The 17,968-nt window shown below is 40.1% G+C and overlaps 1 protein-coding gene across 2 annotated transcripts in view; it reads right to left on the bottom strand.

Annotated features, from left to right (window-relative positions):
- LOC124805178 (vascular endothelial growth factor receptor kdr-like) overlaps window positions 1-17,968 on the bottom strand; it is a 511,639-nt gene that overhangs the window by 118,549 nt on the left and 375,122 nt on the right. Inside the window, exon 5 of one of the 2 annotated variants that reach the window (XM_047265666.1) lies at window positions 15,326-15,497. The exons of the other annotated variant lie outside the window; for it this stretch is intronic. Within the exon in view, the coding sequence (XP_047121622.1) occupies window positions 15,326-15,497 (172 nt within the window). The remainder of the gene's footprint in view (window positions 1-15,325; window positions 15,498-17,968) is intronic. 2 annotated transcript variants of the gene reach the window in all.

The raw sequence follows: 17,968 nt of genomic DNA, 5'->3' as shown, positions 1-17,968 counted from the left end.
TATGGCAGTTTATTCACATATGTCACTTTTTGATAACACTGATAAAGACATTTCTGCACTATTTGAACAGTGTCACTGAAGTAGAGAGCAGTACAGCTAACCAGCTTAATGCCTAGAAGAATACAAAATCACATCCACAACTTTATGTATTATCTTCGTATTAGTTACACTTTGCATGTAACAATTTTACCCACCTTCGAATGATTATGTACAATATTATAGTGCAAATCATCATTTTAATATGTATCTGTATTAGAAACCATCAGTTTTATTATGTTTCAGGTTTAATGTAAAATTTTTCATTGTATTGTCAAAGTAAGAATAATACCTACTCTCACAAAAGCTAAATGACTGAACCATTGAAATTATTTGTCAGCTTACTTGAAATGGTTCAAAACAGTCTGTTTAAAACAGAAAGGGTTAAATCTCAGAGCTCAAACCAAACTGTTACTGAAGCACGTGTATGAGAGATTTTAATTTTTATAGCTGATAAATCTACAGAATGGAACGGATTATGATCTACAGAGCTCTCTGGACAGAAGAGCCACTTTGTGACTTGTAAGTGTGTGCAGAAGTATGATTACCAGCCGGACTTTTGAAGATATTCTGTAGAGAAGAAATGTGCGAAACGAACAGAATAGATTAACAGCAACAAATGATGAACAACACTGGGTTACTGGATGGATTTATGTAACTTCCTGGATTTTTCACAGATTTATGTTGCTGCTCCTTCCTCCTGATAATCATCCCCTCTTTATTTCCCTTTTTTGCTACTTTTTCTCTACTGCATCGTTCTTTTGTTTATCAACCGCCTTTACAGATTTTTTCCTTATCTGTGAAGTCTTTGCAAAAGCTCTCTAAAGCAAGACTATCTGGAAGTTCAGTTAGTAATCACAGTTTTCAATTTGAATTTCTGCTGGTGATCACTTTTATTCAGGACATATGGATGTATCCTCTTATAGATACTGTAATGTATATTTTTTTAAAGTTTTTAGATTTTTATTTTCTCTGATAAAAGATCAACCTGATGGTAAAAATAATACAATGTTAATATATCTAAATTTATCTCAATATTTGAAGCTATATGTTTCTCTCCCTCTCTCATCTTGCTACATATACAAATTTGCAAATGTTTCCATCCTGCTAATCAGTCAATAATTTAGTAAGTTTTGAGGTGTTATTTCCACTTGTCTCCTAACTGATTCCCATTTCTTCTTGATATTTATGCATAATAATTACATGGTTCGCAAAACACAACATAAAAATTACCAAAAGGTGTCAATATTTGTAGAGTCTTGGAAGGTCGTATGTTGTACTTGTCTCTTGCATGGATATGAAGCTTTACTAGTATCATTTGTCTGAGTGAGTCAATTAAACATTACCACATATGACTGTTAATCTCAAACTAAGCAATGATGGAAATTTAGTTGATTGAAAACAGAGCAAAATCTGACACCATGAGAGACTAGGCTTTGATGTATCAGAAGTGGGCATTGCTGCCATTTGGAAAACAGGGAAAGGATTAAGGAACTTTGACCAAATAATATTCTGGCTGGTTCAAATGATTAATTATTGTTTACAAATGTGCTGCAAAATGAGTCAGTAGATAATACCGGTTCCCTTTCCCCAGGGGACACAATCAAACTATTCAACGTGCATCATGGCTACTCCTACAAACAGCAGGAAAGAGGTGCCTAGTCTTTTGGAAACCATTTGTAAAGCAGGTGCTGGACTAGCACCCTGGGAGCCTATGGTGCAGTGCAGGTACGTAGATGGCTTCATCATTTGGAGCCATAGTAAGGAATGCCTCGATAAGTCTCTGAAACACCACACTAGTCAACACATCAGTATTCATTTATCACGTAAGTAGAGGAAGATAAAAATCTACCCTTCTTTGACATACTAGTGATGAAGGTGTAAACCTGAGCCATATCATATACTGCAAATATACATTCATGAATCAGTATTTACGTAAGCTCAAATCTCCTTCCCACCCAATATGGGACAGACCAATACTCTTGTCACTTGCTCTAGAACCATGGTTCCCAACCTTTCCGAGACCATTACCCCTGGCCAAGACAAAATGCCATCTAATACCCCAAACAAAGTTTCAGACCTAATTAAACATTAGACTGTAAAAAAGTTAATAGTCACATGTTTAATGTGAGCAAATATTTGCAATACTACTTACTTAATGATCAATGACAAACTGAAGCATTTTCTATGTTTTTCGTGGTTCTGCATATTTCTAACAATAATTCTTATATTTGGTTTGGTGTACACAATTTCACAACAGAATTTATGTACCAAGTTCATTCAGTTCCTTACGTTTGTTCTCATTGCTACCACAGCTGGAAGTCTACCATAACTCAAGTATGCTGTGGCGAATGGAATTGGTATTCTTTTAAGGTTTCTTCCAATAATAATGGCTATTGGTGACACACGTTCATCAAAACAATGTCATTCTGTTTATGAAAATCTATTTATAGTGTTGTCTTTGCGAGGTGAAGAAATTTTACTACCTGAAAACATTCCTTCACCCACTGAAACTAGTTTACATCAAATGTCAAATCTGAAAAAATAGCTACTATTAGAATTTATTAATGATGGCACATGGTTACTACCATACAACGGATTGTGACAGCGAGGAATAGAAGAGTAAAGCTGACCTCAAGTGATTTTGGTACGCCAATTAAATTTTCAAAACAAATTTTTTATGTTTATGAAACTAAACGTTAATGCATAGTTCGTATTAACAGTTTTGACTCTTGACAATAAGAGATGATCTCTTAACACGAAGATCATTCAAAACTTGAGGGTGGGTTCTTCAACTATGGAGTGAGATGCATGTCGAAATTACTGGGAGAGACAAGAAAGCAAATAAATGCATTACAACTGCAATATGAAAAGAAGTGGAAGTGGGCTAGACAACACCCAAGAAGGTAAGTTATTTTCTGAATTCCAAAAAGACAGGAGCAACTGTGAAGGCAATCTTATGCAAGGTAAGCCGATAACAACAGAGAATACGCAGGAGCTACAATGATTTGTATCGCTCAAGATTACAGTACATGGACTTATGCAGCTGAAGCTTTTATTCCGCGATTCATATCATATGGCTTCTGGTGACTTACAAGATGTTATATATTAACGTCTACCAACATTTTGACAATGGAGATAATTTTAAAACAGATTCTGTTTCTACCCCTCAGGATTTTTCATTTTACACTGGTGTGTGTGAATGGGGAACAGGGGGTCTGCATAATAACCCCTTGGTTGGGGATTGCTGCACTAGAACAACTTGTGAGCCATGTTGCCTCAGACGCGAGAGACAGTACTTTCAGTACTTCCCAAGAAGCAATGTATGTTCCACTAAGGATACTGGAAATGTCATGAAGACAAGCACCTGGCAAAATGGCATTTTAAAGATGGAATAAAGACACAGTATAAAAACCACATACATAGTTTGGCCTCTGACTGCCCAAAGCCAAACAGGACCCATTCACAGCATCGTGGGTTGGTATAGCAAAGTGTACACTGGAATGACAGGATGATCTGTTTACTTCAGAAGTACATAGCAAAAACTAAATTACATGTTGTAACACATTAACAACTCTCCTGTGGTTAAGAATGTGTTGAGTGATACCAAGCATTCTGGAACTTTCACTGAAACCTGTAAGACTTGAGTGGACAGGAATTAGCATATCCTCCTGTTCCAAAAACAATCAAGATCTACAAGTGTAATAGATGATACTGGTATGTACAATAAAGCAACTGTGAATGGAGATGTCAATCATATACTGATATATTACAAAACATTGGTATGAGGATCATCTAGGCAGTAAATGTTTTGGCATAACTAAATAAAAATTAAAGACATCAACACAAAACTTTACTAAATTTTTCAGTGTAGTCACCATATCTGTCAAGGCACTTACAGCAACTGGGACTAATTTTTCAATTCCTGTGCTGTACTCCTCTACCGCCAAAGATCTGTGCCAGGATGTCACTGCTCGTTTGAGTTCATTATCATTTGCACATGTTTTTCCATCCAAAAATTCTTGTAGTTTTTTGAATAAGTGAAAAGAACTTGGTGCCAAATCAGGGCTGTATGGACAATGCCCAAAAATTTCCCATTTGAGACAATGAAGTTCTTGCTGCATTCTAACTCATGTCCGAGGTCGCGCATTGTCATGGATCCAAAAAAAACCACTGCCACCAACATTCCACACTACTGAAGACCCATTCACTGCAGTATCACTACAAACACTCTTCGATTTTCCTATAAATTTTGATAGGCCAAACATTTTGTGTATTCAGAAAAATGAACGATACTACGCACTCTGCATTAGGCAGCATTTGCAACAGACACCGCCATTTTGAAGGGTTACACAACAAAGAGGTACGATTGTTTGGCAACAAAACTCAGCTCACTCTGAGGTGGGTAAACGAGCTAACTGGCATGCATCACAATGTTTAGGGATCAGCACTTGGTGTGTACATAGTCATTATTTCCTAAATGTCCCTCATAACGTCTACAAATGATAAGATTACACACTTTTTTTTTTAAACATAAACAAAATGCATACATCTCTCTAAGTTGATATAATTCTATTTCCTACCTACTACTTCTGGATTTTCAGTATCAGTGAGCATTATTTTTGACACGTTCCTCTCAAATGAACTGAACAAAACCAAGATTCTATAAATATTTCTTATATATAATTCAGACAACATCATACTATGAAAATTAGAGTAATTCCTAGTATGAGGTCTGTTCATAAAATTCCTGAACATTCATAACTTCGTACCAATGGTGTGTAGGAGCAAAATGTGGTTGGCATTCCTGAACACGCCTGTGTTTAATGTGTAACTGTCAGATGTTTCACTGTTGTATGTCTGTTAGTTATTGTACAGAGCTGTATTCAGTAGAACATCATGCTGCACTAAAGGAGAAATGCATCTGCATTAAATTTTATGCAAAACTCAAGAAAACCTTTACAGACACACACTAAATGATGCAGGAGGCCTATGGTGATGTGTGCATATGCTGTACTTTGTGTTACAAATGGTTCACATGGTTTAAAAATGGACGGACTGAAGTTAATGATTACCATTTGATGTCTATCAACAACGCTAATGTCAGCAATGTCACGGAAATTGTGTGTGCCATTCGAAAACTGGCTGCCCGAGAGAGTGCAGATGAATGTAATACTTTAGTTGGATGATCACGAATCAAGCATGACTATTGATCAAAAAAACAAAATCACTGTGCTACCTCACCCTACAGTCTCCAGATCTGGCTTGTATGAACTACTTTTTTTAATTTCCAAAGTTGAAAACCCTGATGAAAGAATGAAGACTTGCAGCGATAGAGGAGATAAAAGGAAATTGGAGACAGCACTTCGCACAATCCAGCAAGAGGCGTATCATGTCTGGTCCGGAAGCAGAAACGGCATTGGGAGTGGGGGTATCAATTGTTGGTGAGAGTATTTCAAAAGAGATCATGTACAATAAGTAAAAGGTATGTGTAGAAAAATTTTGTGGACCTTGTACATAATACCAGTGATCATTTTAGGGTGGGAGGGGTGGTGGTGGAGGAGGAGGAGGAGGAGTAAGTCAGGATGTGAGAACACATTTGAATTCCACATTATGCATGGTACTAGGGTCATTCAATAAATAATGTGGAACAGAGTTTTTTCCTCACGACATATCTGTTATTAAGGATTAGACTTGGTTACAATACCTATCAACATTTCTTGTCCATGTACTAATTTCCTACATACTCTCCATCATATTCTAAGGCCAGTGTTGTGTAAGAGCATATATTCTCTGCTGGTAATAGCTCTTGTCCTTCACGTGTAGCCATGTTTCAATTATATGCATCATCATCATCATCATCATCATGATCATGATGGCTGGTCCCTCATGGAGAACCTCTACATGACTGACGAAGATGGAAGTCCAAGGGCTTTAGGATGGATGAGGCAATGATTTCCAACACAATTTGGTGATGTGTTCCCATAACCAGAGAATTGCATAAGGGTGTGGACTGTTGTGTTGGCCGAAGATTTTTTCCAATTCTCATCAGACCAAACAAGTCAGAAATGGTTCTTGCATTTTTTTCATCTTCACATGGGCCCCTGAATTAATGAGTGATCCTCTTGGTGACATCTATGAGAATGACACCATGCTATACCAAAATAGTGTCATCATGACTTTGCCACCAGATGGAGCAGCCTTGAACTACTCCATGTTTCGTAATCATGTGTGGTATCTCTCTAGAGGCAGGCTTTTATTTCCAGATTAAAGTTATGCACGCTCGTTTTGGCACCTGTAATGACCACTGACAGGAAAGCCTTCCCATTGGCCTCAAACTACTTGAGTAGTTCAGATGACATGCTTTTTCTTTTAATCTTGTGGTCTGTTATGAGTTCCAGAAACCCATCCTCAGTACACCTTTGAATATCAAAGAGTTTTCAACAAAGCACACACTTCCAATGCTCACCAATAGCTGTAGAGCAAACTTATCTAATTGTTAGATGGTGGTCTCCATGAATAACGGCATCCACACATTCACCATGTTGGTAGCAGTGGTTACGACAGTGTCCCGAACGAGTCCCATTGTAGAGCTCACTTCCTCCACTTATTGGCACTTTAAATCTCTTTGCCAATCACCCAATACTTGGTTGGTTGGTTTGTGGGGGTTGAAGGGACCAGACTACAAGGCCATAAAATCCTACAAGGGGGGAAAGAAAAAGAGAGAAAAGCAACTGAGATGACAAGGGACGACATAGAACCACAAATACACCGACAAAAGGAATCAAAAGCACACAGTATGACAGTGGTTGGCTGACCATGAAAACAAAAAAGAAAAGTCAACCACCAAGAAAAACACTAAAAACCACAATCTAAAACCATAGGCCAAAGGCCAGACGGAAAAAAAAAAAAAAAAAAAAAAAAAAAAAAAAAAAAAAAAAAAAAAAAAAAACCACAAACCCTTAGATCGAGCGATAAAAGCCCCCTGCATGAAAAAAACTCAAAACTAAGTCTGCCATTGCAGCGACATCCAATGAAAGTTCAAAGAGTGTACCTGGCAGCGCAAACGTCTGCCTGAGCACAGTTAAAAATGGACAGGCCCACAAGATATGAACAACTGTCAAAACTAATCCACAGCGACAGAGAGGTGGGCCCTCACGTTGCAAGAGATGACCACGCGTCAGCCAGGTGTGGCCAATGCGTAGCTGGCAGAGAACAACTGAGTCCTTGTGGGAGGCTCGCAAGGAGGAGAGCAACACACCTGTAGCCTCCTTGATGACTAAGTTTGTTGGGTAAAGGCACGGTGCGCCATTCATCACCCCAGGCACCAAGTACCTTCTGCAACAAAACTGACTGTGAAAGGCCAATCTCCAAGGCCGGGGCACTGACAGCCTGTTTGGCCAGTGTGTCTACCCGTTCATTTCCCGGGATGCCGACATGACTCAGGGTCCACACAAAGACCACGGAGCGGCCACAACAAGAGGTTCGCAGTCAAGATAAAGCCGTGGCTCAGGGTGAACAGTGCAACGCCGGCAGAAATGCATAACTCAGGTCTTGGCAGCCAAAAACTGGAAGCCATGCGCTACAGTCCAAGACTGCGCCTTGTGGATAGCACCCTGCAGCTGCCATTCAGCAGCTGCAATGCCAGTGGAGCTATAGTATAGGCAGAAGTCATCAGCATACTAGGAAGCTGAGACAGATGTTTCCACCGCTGCAGCGAGCCCATTAATTGCAACTAAAAAGAGGCAAACACTCAAGACAGATCCTTACAGGACCCCATTCTCCTGAACTCGGGCAGAACTATGGAAGGCTGCAACTTGCACGCAGAAGGAATGAAGTGACCGAAAATTTTGTATGAAAATCAAGAGCAGACCCTGAAGACCCCACCCCTGAAGCGTGGAGAGGACGTGATATCGCAGTGTCGTATCGTACGCCTTCTGCATATCAAAAAGGATGGCAGCCAGATGCTGGTGGCAGGCAAAGGCCTTACAGACAGCAGACTCCACACAGACCAGATTATCGATGACAGAGCAACCCTTACGGAACCCACTGAGACGGAGCCAGAAGGCCCTGAGACTCAAGTAGCCAACTCAACCTCCGTCTTTCCATGTGTTCGAGCAACTTGCAAAGAACGTTGGTGAGGCTAATGGGGCGGTAGCTGTTCACCTCCAGTGAGTTATTTCCAGGTTTCAATATGGGGATTATGATGTTTTCCCGCCATTGCGATGGGAACTCAACCCAGATACGGTTGAAAAGGTCTAGGAGGCATCACTGGCTGGATGCGATCTGGCCCGTGAGCTGTATCAGGGCAAGCGGCTAGGGCACTTTGGAATTCCCACTCACTGAGCAGAGCATTGTACAATTCAGGGTGGCACGTGTGGAATGAAAAGCCCCGTCATTCCAACTGCTCATTCAGGGAGCAAAAGGGCTGCAGGTAAATCGCAGAAGTGGAACTCTGAGCAAAATGCTCCGTTAAGCGGTGCGCAATTGTGTTCGAGTCAGTACAGAGTGCTCCATTCAATGAAAGTGAAGGTACGCTGACGGGGGTCCGATAGCCATAGAGTCACCGAATCTTGGCCCAAACCTGCGATGGAGAGGTATGGAGGCCAATGGTGGAGACATACTTTTCCCAGCACTCCTGCTTGTGTTGGCGAATGTGGCGGCAGGCTTGCACACGAAGCCATTTAAAGGCAATGAGATGTTCCAATGATGGATGCCGCTTTTGATGCTTGAGGGCCTGCCTGTGATCGCCAATCACCTCAGCAATCTCATGTGACCACCAAGGCCGAGGGGACTCAAAAGCACACAGAATTGCAGATTCTGCGGTAGTAACGATGCTGGTGGTGATTGAGTGAATCACTGCATCAATGGTGTCACTGGAAAGAGGCTCAATGGTGTCAATGGAGGTGAACACGTCCCAGTCAGCCTTATTCATACCCCATCTGCAGGGCCCCCAGAAGAGTGACAAAAAGATCAGAAAGTGGTCACTACCGCACAAGTCGTCATGCTCACTCCATTGGGTAGATGGTAATAGGCTAGGGCTACAGATCAAAAGGTTGATGGCTCAGTACGTGCCATGCGTCACACTGAAATATGTGAAGGCATCATTATTTGAAAGAGAAAGGTCAATCTATGCCAACACTTGCTCAACGGCACTGGCTCAACCTGTTGCCACTGATCCACCCCACAGAAGGTTATGGGCGTTTAAGTCGCCCAGTAACAGGAAAGGGGGCAACAATTGGGCTACCAGCGCAGCCAGGACATGCTGCGGGACATCACCATCCGGTGGAAGATAGAGACTGCAGACAGTAACAGCCCTTGGTGGCGTCCACACCCGAACAGCGATAGCCTCTAAAGGTGTTTCGTGAAGAGGGACATGGAGGGTGGGGGTTCGAATCACCAGAAACTAAGTTTCCTGTAGAGCAATGTAGAGCAGGAAAGGGTGAAGGCTGAGAAGTTGTCGGAGCTCAGCAAGGTGGTGGAAAAAACAATTGCAGTTCCACTGGAGAATGACATTGTCCATGGCCGAAAAAGGCGTGACAGGACCAAGGAGACAGATTACGGCACTGGGTCACCTGCTGCCACCGACTGAGTACCTATGGGAGTGACATCCATCGTGGCTGATTGACTAGCAAGCTCTAGGTCCTCAGCGGACACCAGAATCTCCACCCCATCCTCAAACACAGAGCTGGTAGGTAACGATGGTGGTGGGGGGTGCCACCACAATTTCCTTAGTCTTAAAGGTCTTTTTCAATTTCTCGCACTGATGCTTGAGTTGCTGTAGCTGGCAGGGCTTCTTTGATTCAGTCTAGAAGACTGAAGAGGAACACGAAGCCCTACCACCAGCTACCTGGGGCTTCTTCAGCATCCAATGGTGGGTGTCTGCTTTGCCACTGGTAGGAACCTGGGAATGGAGTGACTCCAGGGACCCCTTCCTAGTGAGAGAAGCCAAAGACGACTTACGCTTCCCTGGCTTAGTAGTGGAGATGGATGTCCTCAATGGTTGGGGGGGGGGGGGGGGGGGGGGGGCGCTGCCCCTGAAGTACATGGTGCGGGAGCAACAGGGAGGGAAGTGCCCTCTTCACCATCAAGGGGGCAGGTGTCGTCTTAAGGCTCTGAGAGCCGACCGTAATTGGTGCAACAGATGGGGCTATCACTGTTGTCGTATGAGGAAGTCATGCACACAGGATGGAGTCTTTCATATTTCCTATTACCTCAGTATAGGTCAGTCGGTCCAGTGACTTATATTCCGCTCTTTCTGCAAGATCCTGCAGTCTGGTGAGCAAGGTGAATGATGCTCTCTGCAGTTGACACAGATCGGAGGTGGGGCACATGGACTATTGGGATGTGATGGGCGTCCGCAATCTCGGTATGCGAGGCTGGAAGTACAGCGGAGAGACATATGGCCGAACTTCCAGCACTTAAAGCACTGCATCGGGGGTGGGATATAGGGCTTGATGTCACACCGGTGGACCGTCACCTTGACTTTCTCCAGTAATGTACCAACCTCCAAGGCCAAGACGAAGGCACCAGTAGCAACCTGATTTTCCTTCAGACCCGCATGAATGCGCCGGACGAATAGCTCGCCGCTCTAGATTGGCGAGCAGCTTGTCATCAGACTGCAAAAGAAGATCCCTATGGAATGTAATACCCTGGACCACTTTAAAGTATTATGGGGCGTGATGGTAACTGAAACATCCCCCAACTTGTCATAAGCAAGTAACCTTCGTGACTGGGCAGAGGATGCTGTTTGTATTAAAACAGCCCCAGAGTGCATTTTTGACAAGCCCTCCATCTCTCCAAACTTGTCCTCTAATTGCTCTACAAAGAACTGAGGCTTCGTCGCCATGAAAGACTCCCCATCAGCTCTCGTACAAACTAGGAACCAGGACAAATAAGTCTTGCTGCCATCCTTAGCCTTTCACTCCTCCAACAGCGTGGCCAGGGAGGGGAACGATTTTGGATCGTATGTCTGAGCATTGAATTGAGCCCTAGAATGCTTAGAGACTGCTGGCGGCTGGCCACGAGCAAGAGATGATGTACCACGCTTCATTGTGGGTCACCCGCCAATACCATCCACTCCGACCAAGGGCCCTCCCCACGGGCACCACCCAGCCTCAGCAAGGGCCACAGGCAGGATCGCCATTGCTGGGAGCCCCGATGCTCCAGGGAGATAGGCATCTACTCCTTGGCACATGTGGGGAGTTAACGGCGCCAGCATCAGCATAGTGATCCCTGTGTTGTCAGGGGGCTACAACCAACAGGGTACATGGTGGCCCCACCATAACGGACTGGCTACCATGCTGGATTTTAGGTGCTAAGACGTCCACGGTTGTCGCCTCCGCAGAAAGCAACACTGCACAGTGCATGGCGGAAATTGCACCCAGGAATGTATCCTCGCCGAAGAGATGGAGAACGAGCGGGACTGCAATGCGACGACAAGGAAGCAGGCTAAAGATCTCAATGCACTATGGACACAATGCACCATGTAAGGCACACTTTCTCAATTGGTTCGCTCTTCGGAAAATTTGGAAATAAGGAGGTCAAACCCTACAGGGGATCATCACATAATGTGAGAGACTCCTTTTAGTCACCTCTTACGACAGGCAGTAATACCGTGGGCCTATTCTTACCCCCGAACCCGCACGAGGTCACCTAACAGTACTCTTATCAACTGCACAGAAATGTTTAGGCATGTTCATACCTTCTTTGGAGCCATTTTTTATGGCTCACTAAATCCCTAACATCTGTTGGAATTGTTCAAAACTTCACAAACATGCAAAAGATGCATCACATTTGAGGCATATAAAATGACTTTTCCTCTATGAATTGTGAGTGAATTGTGTTTTATTCATCTCATGACATACATTTGCAATCCATTTGGTTTGCGTACAAAAGACATGTCAAAAATTAATAATACGCTTACAATGATTTTTACACTAATAAATAATAGCACTACAATAAATAACAACACTATAAGGATATTTCTTGGAATATGTAATGCACTGTATCCAGCTAAAATTTCCAGTATGTCCTGTATGAATTCATTCACTGAGTAGTAACACTTCAGTGTCAGTACCTCATACAGCTTTCTTGTAAGTGGACCTAAATTCATCTGCATCAATTTGTTCCCTTTTAATTTATTAAAAATTTTCATTCCCATGTATTGAGGTCCCTGGGCACACAGTCTGAGGCAGTGGGTGGGTAGCATAAAATTTTCTTCGTTTCTAGCTTGGTTTCCTTCAAATAATTCATGTCTGGTATACAAAAGTGTAACAATCTCTTATGTATAAGGATGGCAGAGTTAATATTTTAAGTTTTCTAAATAATGGTTGCCATGGTTCTTTGTGATTAGCAGTGCACATATTTTCAATGATTCCTTCTGTATTTTTAGTATCTACACTGTAAAAAAACCACCGCACCTAATAATGGATTTAAAGTAGCTTGAATATAATATGCTACTTTTTATGTGTACAAGTCAGTTGCAGTTGATAGTATTTGGATTGCAAATGCAAAGTTGCTCAGTTTGTTTGCTAAGTATTCAATGTGTGCCTGCCAGCTCAAATTTTTATCTACATTTAAACCTAAAAATTTGACTGAGTCAACTTCTTCTATATCTTGGTTGTTGTGTACAACCTTAATCTGCTCACATTTTGACCGTTTGGTTTTTAGATGCATCATGTGAGTCTTACGTATGTTTAGATTCAACTCATTTAGCTGAAACCAAGTTTCTAAGGTACTGAGGGTACTGATCACAGATTTGGGAATTTTTTCTGAATCCTGACCTTCAACGAAGACAGAAGTTTCATCTGTGAACAGAATTGATAGGGACCTGATATTTAATGGTGAGTCATTAACACAGAAGAGAAACAGGACTGAGCCTAATATGGAGCCTTATGGAACAACCTGAGATTTTTTTTTCCAGCCAGAAAAATAAAATGCACCATTTGAATAGCTGTTAAACATTTGACAAAAGTTACATAGTAGGCACCAGATTGCATATTTTGTAGCTTAATGTATAATGTGTGTGTAATACACATCAAAATACTTATCGAAGACTTTTCCATTATATGTTTTTGAAATTACCATGCAGTTTTAGCTTTTATGATGAAGTGTGTGTTTAAATGTGTCACTAAAATTCCAGGCTATGATATAGCACTGTCTATCAGCAGGGGGGTTGGTTGCAACACTGTAGTAAAAGAAATAGAAGGTAGAGGTTTTGGGGAATAATGGCTTGGCACAAGGAATGACAGAGGGAAAGACTAATTAGTCCAGCAATAAATGTCAGATAGTACAGACAAATACACTGTTCAGCAGCTAACTCCTTGCCAATTTATTTTCAAAAGTTTGATTCTTCCTGATGAGTCTCTTAAACTTCAGGAATCACAGAAGGAAGAAGTAAAGTGTGAAGCAGTGGGATACGTAAATAATGAGGAAAAATGAAGTGTGTTTGAAACTCTCTACAGTTGTAGACACAATGATAAGGAATACCACAGTAGAAAATTCAGTTGTAGATTAATAGATATCCCTAAAAAGGGCAATCCCAGAAGTTAGGCAGACTAATACAGTTACAAGAAAATAATTAGTCTTGCCATGGCCACAGGAGTGTGCATTTAGGTGTTCGTGTGGTTGTGTTTGTGTCTGTGTGAATAAGTGCTATTGCTAGAAAAAGAGCTAGTGCACAAAAGCTAGTGTGAATGCTGTTTTCTGTTGTGTGTTTCTTTGCTTCATGCACCAATCTACTTTAAGTGAGTGGTTGCTTTTCCTGCATATGACACATAGTTAGCAGGAAAGTAACTGAAGGAACTTTGTCTGACAAGAGAAGTACCTCAGTTCATTGAAGAAAGAGGAGAACACAAAAAAGGTTTCAGATAAAGAAGGCTATACAATAATATGTGACTTATGAATGAAGTCAATAGGAAGTCCAATGAGCTAAAGTGAAATGGCTGCAAGAAAGACATGTAGTCCAAAAGGAAATGGTTGTCAGGAGGACAGTTTCAGCATGTGGTAAAGTCCAAACAACAATCACAGGTATTAAAAATTAAGGCGTCAACATTATGAGTGTGGAAAGAATTTTACTGTGATAGACAATTGAGTGAGAGGATAAGTCCTCAATGAAGGTAACAACTGTGTGATGATGTGATAGAAGAAGAATTCCTGTCAATTTGGAAGATATAGGAAATCCAATGTCAGAGTCAGTGTTTCACAGCAAATGTTACAGCTGCAGACTACTGAAGGACTTCATGCAATGTGTCTAGCAACAGGGAGCAGCAGTTTCAAATACAACCCCCTCGTCCACTATTTACACTACAAAGACAAACTGCAACAGTGGCTAATTAACATTTGACAATGGCACAAATCAAAGATTTATTGTTTCCCCTCAGACACATTTATTTTTCCTCCTTTGAGCTGTGGTCAGTATTTTTCATAAATCTATGTATTCAGAGGACATGATCCAGAGACTTGAGATTATGCAGAAGTTGTATTAGTCTGCTTAAGAAAATATCCCCCATAAACAGTCAAAATTACAAAAACTCTGATGGCTTTGGTACTGTTTTAGATTTGTTACGGTGGTTACATCAACAGTGTGTTATGACATTATTCTGTAAAATACTTTTGAAAAATAGAAATGGATATCCATTAATTACAATATGTAAGATAGGTTGAGGTTTTAGACCTGCAATATCTAATTCACCCCCACAGTAATATACAAACGAATACACTGACAATTTCGGTAACACTGGGAGATAAAAGTAGGAAAATGGTAAGCCATATAATAGCATCATGTATTTCTGTGATAGATATTGGTCTTTTGCAAGTCTCTGACACCATCATCTTGTCTGTGCATTCATTTTAATTGCCACTGTTTTCTATCCAGTTGCAAGTTGGCTACATGCTGTAGTGAATTGTCATATCCTCTCTCAACCCGCAACTGACAATGACATTGTGTGTTTTTGGCTAAAATACAACCAGAAAATTGTGCACTGCACACCCCAAATAGAAGAGACTCAGTTTAAAACAATGTATAGCATTCTATAAAATAACGTATCTCATATTTCATAATAATAGGACTGTGTTGGGCACTAATTGCTTTTTGCTCATTTTATATCTCCTTTATGATTCTGATGTGACAAAGGGAATTTAACTGCAAATTTAAAAACTATTACTGTTGCTACAACTACCAAATTTTATGAACCTATATTATATAGAATATCGAATACAAGTTTCTATATTTTAATAGCAGTGCAACCATTAAAAACAATATCAACACTCAGAGTTCACTACATACTTAGCACCTCAAGAGAATATTGACGAGGACATTCGTCTTCACTGCAGATGCCACCAGGAAGTACGCAGCAACTATAGAATCCATTGTTTATCACCTGGACATTTTCCAGAATGAAGCCCACCTTCTGGTCATATCTGATGACTCCAAGGTCATCATTTTCACCAATATGCAGCTTGAGTATTAAATAAAAGCAATATTACCATATTTGAAAGACGTTTGAAGAATTAAAACTTTTTAAATTTATTAAAAAATAAAAACAAATGTAATGAACAGTTAAACATAAGATTCCATTAGTAACTGAGTGAAATTAATAGATGTTGCAAACTCCCTTTAAAAGTTCAATAATGATGGAAATATATTAAAACACAAAAATAACAACATATAAAGATGAACAAGTTACTCAACTATATTTCATGCAATGTTTGAAGACTATTTTGGTTTTATTAGAACTTACATACAAAAATGTATTTATTTTTGTTTTGTGTCCTGAGAGAATCACTGAATTTACAAGAGACTAACATAGCTAACAAACAGTCTAACAACTGTGTAATAACTTTACTATCATTTTCATGAAGTGCAGTATGTTTAGAGGTCATAAACGAACATTAAACAACCTTAAAAGATAATAGTTACTGAACATCATAACAAATAACTGACTATTAACAAATTTTAGTATAGTGACATTTGGTACAAAACTTCAGTAGCTCTGTGCCACCCTATGTGCTTTTGGGCTGCATTCAAATTTAATTTTATATCAAGCAAATGAATTTGATGTTAAGGCAGTATTGCAGAAATAGTTTATTTTTGATAACAAATTAATTACTGTTCTGAAAATTGACTTTCTACTCATTGGCAAGTGCATTTTTACAAATTCAGATGTAACAACAAAATATTTTAATATACTGTAATCAAAAAGCAAGACATAATATTCAATTTTTGCTTTGTTTCTTCTACATTTCCTTGTTGAGTGTCTAAGGTAGCACATTTATCCACACAAATATCTTATCTTTTTTTATTTCTGCTTTTTTCCTAGCATTCTCCAGTCTAAAAAGCCTGAATGTTCAGTGTTTCATGTACCGGTACATCAAACAGTGACAGACAGAGACTGACTGACTGACTGTGCTTGATTTACTCCCTTTCTTTCTTTGTGTCAAGTTTTTAATTTAATTTGTGGACTTAATACATTGTTTTATTTGTATTTCATGGATGTTCAAGGTATTAAGTATTATTGAATCATAAATATGAGATTACATATTATTGACATTATAAAGATGATATTTTGATATGCTCCTCATATAAATGGGGAAAATCAACATTACAAAGGTCTATAGTGATGCCACTGCCCCAAAGGTCTATAGTGATGCCACTGCCCAGAAGCAACATATCATTAAAAATGTGCTATGTCTCTTAGCATGGTGTCAAACTGTTACAGTGGAGCAATGTCGGAAGATTTTTTTGAAGGGGCGAGACCTGATATAATGTGTGGCAATAAGGTGCCTGGTAAATATTATTTACCGTATCATCTTTTGTCGATAAGTTTTGGTGGTGGTGGTGGTGGTGGTGGTGGTGGGATGGATCAGGATAGTTTCCCTGGTTTAGGCTGATGGCCTTAGTCTAGGTCAAAAGTGAAGTTAATGTACACATTCAGGGGAAAAAGCAATAGCATGAAATCAACACTATTTGAAACTGACCATCTCTGCATACCCCATGGAACACTTCTGGTTTCCAAGTAGCTGAACTTCCTTCTCTAATCTTTATCTGACATTGATACAGTTTACTACTGCAATTTACATGTTGCAATATAAGATTTCGGAAAGTTATTTAGGCTGAATTTCACTTTGATGCACTGTTCAGATCATTACTTCTGGTACACTGATTTTTGTAGTGTATGCAGTTTTTATGATAGTGTTGCTAATCAAAATGTATGGATAACTGCAAATATCATAAGAGCTAATATGTATTTGAAGACTTAGTGACCACTCATATAAAGACTCCCATTCCAACTTTCCAATAATATCATTCAAATTCTAAAGAAACAAATTAACTTATAAAGTAATTGAAATTAAAGTTCTGAAGTAGCTATGAATTCCTTCACAGGTATTACCTTTGCACTTATCAGATTCCTACCTTTTCTATTAATATTTTATGGACCTATTTTATGCACAAGGTGGCATATTTACTAGACTGATTCATGTTTGCAATGATGAGTGGCAAGGGAAGACAAGACATTGTGTTTCATGTTGAGGGCCAGGTAGTAAGAATCAAAAGTGAACCTCGTGATGACACAGGGAGCAAAAACCAGAATTTAAAAATGAATTTTATGATGATAGCAGGGCAAAATTAGAATAATCTACCTTTTTGATGAAGTGACAAAATAGAAGACTAAATGACAAGGGCTTCATCTACATCTACACTCTGAAAACCATTGTGAAGTGCCTGGCAGACTGTAAGCCCCAATGTACTAGTTATGAGCATTTCTTCCCACTCTATTCACACGTGGAGTGCGGGATGCGTGACTGATGTGTCTGTGCATGCTGTAATTAATGTAATCTTGTCCTCACAATCCCTATGACAGTTTCATTGAGGAGTGTTGTATATTCCTAGAGTCATCATTTAAAATCTGTTCTTGAAACACTGCTAATA

This window comes from Schistocerca piceifrons, chromosome 7 (assembly GCF_021461385.2).
Source record: "Schistocerca piceifrons isolate TAMUIC-IGC-003096 chromosome 7, iqSchPice1.1, whole genome shotgun sequence".
Lineage (NCBI taxonomy): Eukaryota > Metazoa > Arthropoda > Insecta > Orthoptera > Acrididae > Schistocerca > Schistocerca piceifrons.
Note: the sequence above shows the minus strand (reverse complement) of the source record. Positions and strands in the feature narration are given on the sequence as shown.